Below are 5,752 nucleotides of genomic sequence, written 5' to 3' on the forward strand. Positions count from 1 at the left end.
CATAGGGATAGCATTTTATTTCAATTTAGAAATTCAAAATATTTGTAAATATTTTTATAGACTGTTTTCTGAATAAAATGTCATTATAAAACTACCAAAGGTCTTCTGTATTCATGTACTGTATTGTTAAAGCTTTGCCTTCCTTTTTCCCTTAAAGAACTGGTTTAACAAACTGGCATCTCCCATTTAGTTAAAAAGCTTTGATGAATTTGTGTGTGAGAGAGGCTGTATACGGGGAAGAGAGAGATGATATTCTCTAACAGCATCGCTGTTCTGTGACAACAGCTTGGAAATGAAGCTTGAAGTGTAACCACAGAAGCAGCCTTCCCCTTTTCACATGAACAGGCTGCATTACAGAATGTTAGAAGCACGTTCGGCACACGGTGTCACAAACGGAAGCCAGTAAAAGAAATTGGCTGGCGTAGGAAGCAGTCACAGACAGAAGAGCCAAACAGAACCTAACAGCAACAGTAGGCCCTAGGTGGAACATGAATGCTTTTTGCCAGAAATATACACAGAGATGCCCTGGGGCTCAGTTTCCAGCTGTTTCTGTCATGACCAGCACTAGAAAGCTCATGCCAGGAGCTCAGTTTAAATGGAAAAGGGTTTACTGACAACTTGGAATCTCTGGGAGAGCTTTTGAGCCAAAAATTCCCAGTCCTTGTTTCCAGCACCATTTCCCCCCGTCCTGTCTGATGCTAAAGGTGGGCGAGGTATAAGCAAGGGGGCAGCAGCACCCCCTTTCCCAGCCTGAGGCAGAGACCTGCCAAGAGCTCTCCCTTAGAGCAGCAGTGCTTGGTTTGAGTGCTGGAAGGCTACACTGCAGTCATCGCAAGGGGGATGTCAGAGGGAACAAGGCGGGGCAAAGAGCACGGGATCGATTCCCAGCGATAGGAAGCCAGCGGGCACTAACATCTGCATCTCTGCATTGGCACGGGACTCAGCACCCTTATTACCCAACTGAGAGACACGCAGGTTAGCTTTCGGCCTGTAAACTCCAGGATTTTGTATGTTTACAAACAATTAAGAGACCTGTTCTCTCTGCAGAAAAGCTGATGTGCTGTAGAGTCTTACGGAGCAAGAGAGGAGTGGACCAGGCTCTGTCATTTAAAAATACTGTATTTTATTTATATTTATTTACTTAGGAAAACCTAAGGGTAAATGAGCTGAGAGTGTCACCAGTGATGAACCCACACAAAGACTATGAGACATGAGATCTTCACAACCATATTACACAAAAACCCCATGAAGATGTGAGACATTGTTCAGGTGCTTTTATCTGGGCATCAGGAAAACCCCTAAAGCAACAGCTTTCATAGAAATAGCTTTCTTCTTAGTGGAAGCAGGATGCAGCTAGCATCCAGATTAGTAGCATTCCCTTGCCAAAGTATCACCCACATAAGAAAGCCGGGATATTTATTGATTGTACCGACACATCACTGCCAGTAAGCTTGCTCTCACAATACTCTTCCAACTGCATCTTTGATAACACTAGACAACCGACCTGCTTTCCAACACGCAGCGGTGGCTGGCCTGAGAATACACCCCACCGCGTGCCCGGTTCCCTGTAAAGCAAGAGATCTGTGGGTTGCTCATTTGAGCCAGCAGCATCATGCCAATCTGGCTCAGCTGGCTGAGCTAAACTCCATGGGAGCTATTTTGGTGGTCTCTCCAGTACTGCACAATACAAGAAGCATGGCCTAAAGTAACATCCACCTACAACACACTAGTAGATCGTTTCAGATTCAGTACTATGTACAATTTACTCTTACTTAGTATACTAAGGAGCTGCGGTATTTCTTCTGAGACATGTTATTTGACTGAGGATTATTGAATCTTTCTGTCCACTGGGCTGCAGAAGGATGCTGCACTCCGGCTACACCATCAGGTTAAGAAACTTCAACAACCTGCCTCAGTTCTTCGAACAGGGGCGTAAGCTCCTTCTCTAAACTTACAATCAGCCCTGGAAAGAGAGAAGAGACAGAACATCCGATCAAACAACGTAACTGAGAAGCCTCTCTCCAAACTCCTCAGTTCCCTCCCCTCCCAAGTCACAGGCAGTCTGTTCCAAAACACAGAAAAGTTTCACATGAGCTGCTCACTCTCCAGGGGAACAGCAGGCAGCACCCCCAGGCAGGTCCCTGCAGCCCCCGGCACCAACTGGGGCACACCGCGTGCAGCGCAGCTCTCCCCCTTCCTGCTGGTTGCCTCGCTGCTTCCCACAGCTACTGAGGCCCAAGCAGCTGTGCAAGAATTAAATGCCTTTTGCTCATCCTCTCATTAGGCAACGCCCGCATGAGCAAGGCCAGGTGCCCTGCTGAAGGACTTCCCCACCCCACAGAACTGAGAAGGCGAAGCCACACATGTTACTGCGGAACATAAATTGGAACTGACGGAAAGAGACTGAACAACTGGTTTGTACGGTACAATCATTGCTGGCACAGTGAACACTGTCAGGCAGCAAGGGTAAGGTTAATCACAGGAGAAATACGCTTCTAACAGAGGAACAACTTCAGCAAGTCACGTAAAATCTACAAATTTTTACTCACACCTTTCCCTTCTCCCCTTCAAAATACGCTGACAAAATTCATAGCAGGAGCAAAGTTAGTACACCTTGAAGTAAATTTGGGTAATTTATTTTCAATTATTTAAACACCTGGGCCTTAAAATACTGCAATACTTAAAACACTTGTGAAAACATACCAGTATTGGCACTGCTGCTAGCAATGAAACTTACTACCAAAGGTAAGCGATTGAACTGCACCACCTGCAAGGAGAGAGAACAGTGTTCAGCCAGCAGCTAACAGACATTGCATATCAGAGCTGCGCCACATAAATTCTTCCTGAAACAAGCAGCCACCTCAGTTTAAAGGAAAAGCAGGAGCCAGAGCCACAGAGCTGACTTTTCTGTGTACCTATTTCATAAGATCCACAGTTAAAAACACCAACAGAACTTACACCACAGTACAGTGAGCTGCAGGTGGAAAGCCCGGCTTTTCCCCTCCCTCCCGAGTTCTGCAGTGTTATCCGCCTCAAATCTGACTCAGCTGCCAACGCTGCAGAGTACACTATGGAGACCACACACTCCACAGGTAACAAGAGGGCAGGCAGGTTTATTGTTTTAACATACTGTTCTGTGTACAGCAGTTCCTCTTCTTCCATTAACAGGGAACTGGAACCTTGAGCACAACAATAAGCTAGCAGCATCAAGAGAATCAAAGCGATGTACTCAATGTGTGTAAACTAACTCATTCACCCATTTATTTTCCAAACAAAGGTAGATACTGTAGGCTAAACAGTTGGCCAGTTTACTGCAGTCGTAATAAAAAGCTCTCAAGACCGCTAGAACTTGAGAAGGAGCAGAAACTTAGTAGATGATGGATTTCAGGACACAAATAACCAGTTTGTAAAAAAACATGAGTGGTATTTCAAAGTTTTCTTACCTCAAAGTCATACCGGCAGAAAGATTAGCTATGAAGTAGGCTGCACATGCCTATTTAACTTTAGGTGTCACTAGTTATGAACAAATATCGTTTGTAAAAGAGAACATAAACCCTTCATAACAGACTCTGAAGGCCATATGAGCAGCACCTGCTGCAAATCCCCGATTACTACCTGTTCAGAAAAATTCACTATTTTCAACCAGTACATCTCAGTTTTGAGAAACATAAGAGAAGCTTAAAAAATAGTGCAAAAGTTTAGCTTAGCCGTTTAAGCAGTGTAAGAAATAAACCACAAATGCTTCAATAGCAGCCAAGTGCAAATCCAGCAAAGTTTAAACCACCTCTCCCTTGCTCAAGAACAGCTCCGGTCACTGAGAACAGGCCACACTGAGGTTACTCACCTGGTACGTATTGTAATAGCAGATGATACTTTTGTTTTTAGAAAGTCCTAGTTTACTGCCCTGATCTGTGGCAAGGGCAAAGGTGGACAGAAAGCCAGGTCGCAGTGCATGTTCTGGAGCATTATCATTGGCAACTGGAAGAAAACAAGAAAATTCTTATTTTTACATGGTATCTATGACTGCATCACAACTCTTTACGCAGCTTAGCACTCTGTCAAAAGCCCATCTGGCGTTGGGGAACACGTAACACATCTTATGGGCTTCCGCAACGAGTACAGAACAATCTTCATGAAGAGTACATAATTTAATATTCTGTACATGATCAATGCTCGTTATACCAGCATCCTCCCTAGCATGCCTAAGAAACAGTCTTTTCCTTTACGATGCACAGCCTGTGCTGATGTCACTTTGGTTCTGCGTCCCTGCCTGTTTGCACTGATTCCAGCCTTCGAACTGATTACCGGCACAGTCACTTGAATGAAAACAGGTGAAGATGTGCAAGTTCTGCTAGGTGTTTAAATACTTTCGGACGTTAAAAAAAAAACAAACAAAAAACCCCCTGCAGTACTTGAATCAGTACTCCTCAGTACTCTTAAACTAGTTCACCCACAACATAAAACATCTTAAAGACTGCAGAGATATGATATAAATTACGGTACCAAAAAGCAAACAAAATTAAACAGCGCGTGTAAAAGTTGGATGCAATTGCTTGTGAGCACAGATCAGCCAAGTCAACAAAATACCAATAAACTCTCAAGTACTTTGTATCAGCCTGCGAGCGACTCGAAGATACAAGCACCTTACGCCACTCCAACCCTGTTCACTGAGGAAAAGTTCTGTGGGTTACACTTATTGAAGACGTTGTTTATACATGAACACAAGGATAAATTTAAAGAGGTACGTAACCAACTCTTAAAGTAAAAGTCTAATTTAATTATTCAATTTTGGATATTCATGTATTGGGCACAACCAGCAAAGATTCTGCTGTACTTTTCCACCCCCTGCTGTTCGATCAGGATTTTGGTTGCAAGGCACAGCGAGAAGCTGAAGTTACCTTTGATAACAGGCACACCATCTCTGTCTGAGACTACAATAGCATGAAGTCCTTCAACGCTGCAAAAAAATGGCAGAAAGGACACCATTTTAAAAACAGAGCAATTAGTAGCAAAGATTTTTTTTTTTGCCTGAACAAACGTGCAAGGAAGGGGAAAATATGTAAAAAACTGATGCCTTCACTAATTTAATGTTTCACCGAAAGGGACTTGTTCTGTTTAGTATAGGAGCAGTAAACTTGTTCTGTTTATTTCAGTAGCAGTAAAAAGAACAATACAAAATGAAGCTACTGAAAACTGCACAGAACTTTTAGCTTCAGAAAGAGGGCTAATACCACTAATCGAATAGCATTAGTCAAGCAAGAGCCTTTGCATGTTGTCCTCGCTCGGCGAGTGCCAGTTTCGCTGCATTTGCGTGTTATCTCAGACGCTGGCTGTTCAGTGTTGCCAGCAACCGGCAATTACCGAAAAGGGAATTATCAAGGATTAGGCAACCGAGTCACGAGGAACGCTTTTTCCACGCCTCATCACGGCGCGACGAGGAGCACACTTCACTCCTTTTCAAGCGAGCGAGGGAAAGGCTAAGCCGTCCTCGCCTCTCGCTACTTCCAGCTCAATTTAAAGAGGGAAACGAGCGCGCCGGGTCAGCCGACCCCCTGTCACAGCGAAGGGGGCCGGCAGTTCGCAGCTCCCCCCGTCGGGCAGGGTTCCCACGCTCGCCTCTGCAATCTGAAGCGCGCAGAGCCCCCCCGCCCCCCCCGCCAGTTACCTCGGCAGCTTCTTGTACAGAAACCTCTTCAGGTCCTGGGGGCAGAGACGGACGGCGCGTTACTTATTTCCACAGAAACCGGGCGGG

The 5,752-nt window shown here is 44.9% G+C and overlaps 1 protein-coding gene across 1 annotated transcript in view; it reads right to left on the reverse strand.

Moving 5' to 3' along the window:
* Nucleotides 1–1,101: 1,101 nt before the first annotated feature.
* The window catches only part of LAMTOR3 (late endosomal/lysosomal adaptor, MAPK and MTOR activator 3), a 7,868-nt gene continuing 3,217 nt past the window's right edge, over nucleotides 1,102–5,752 (reverse strand). The window contains exons 2-6 of the mRNA XM_010561042.1: nucleotides 5,666–5,700; nucleotides 4,899–4,957; nucleotides 3,845–3,978; nucleotides 2,704–2,767; nucleotides 1,102–1,963 (exon numbers count right to left, since the gene is read on the reverse strand). Of these exons, the coding sequence (XP_010559344.1) occupies nucleotides 1,890–1,963; nucleotides 2,704–2,767; nucleotides 3,845–3,978; nucleotides 4,899–4,957; nucleotides 5,666–5,700 (366 nt within the window). The 3' untranslated portion in view covers nucleotides 1,102–1,889. The remainder of the gene's footprint in view (nucleotides 1,964–2,703; nucleotides 2,768–3,844; nucleotides 3,979–4,898; nucleotides 4,958–5,665; nucleotides 5,701–5,752) is intronic.

Source organism: Haliaeetus leucocephalus, unplaced genomic scaffold (assembly GCF_000737465.1).
Source record: "Haliaeetus leucocephalus isolate CR32 unplaced genomic scaffold, Haliaeetus_leucocephalus-4.0 Scaffold140, whole genome shotgun sequence".
In the NCBI taxonomy this organism is placed as follows: Eukaryota; Metazoa; Chordata; class Aves; order Accipitriformes; family Accipitridae; genus Haliaeetus; species Haliaeetus leucocephalus.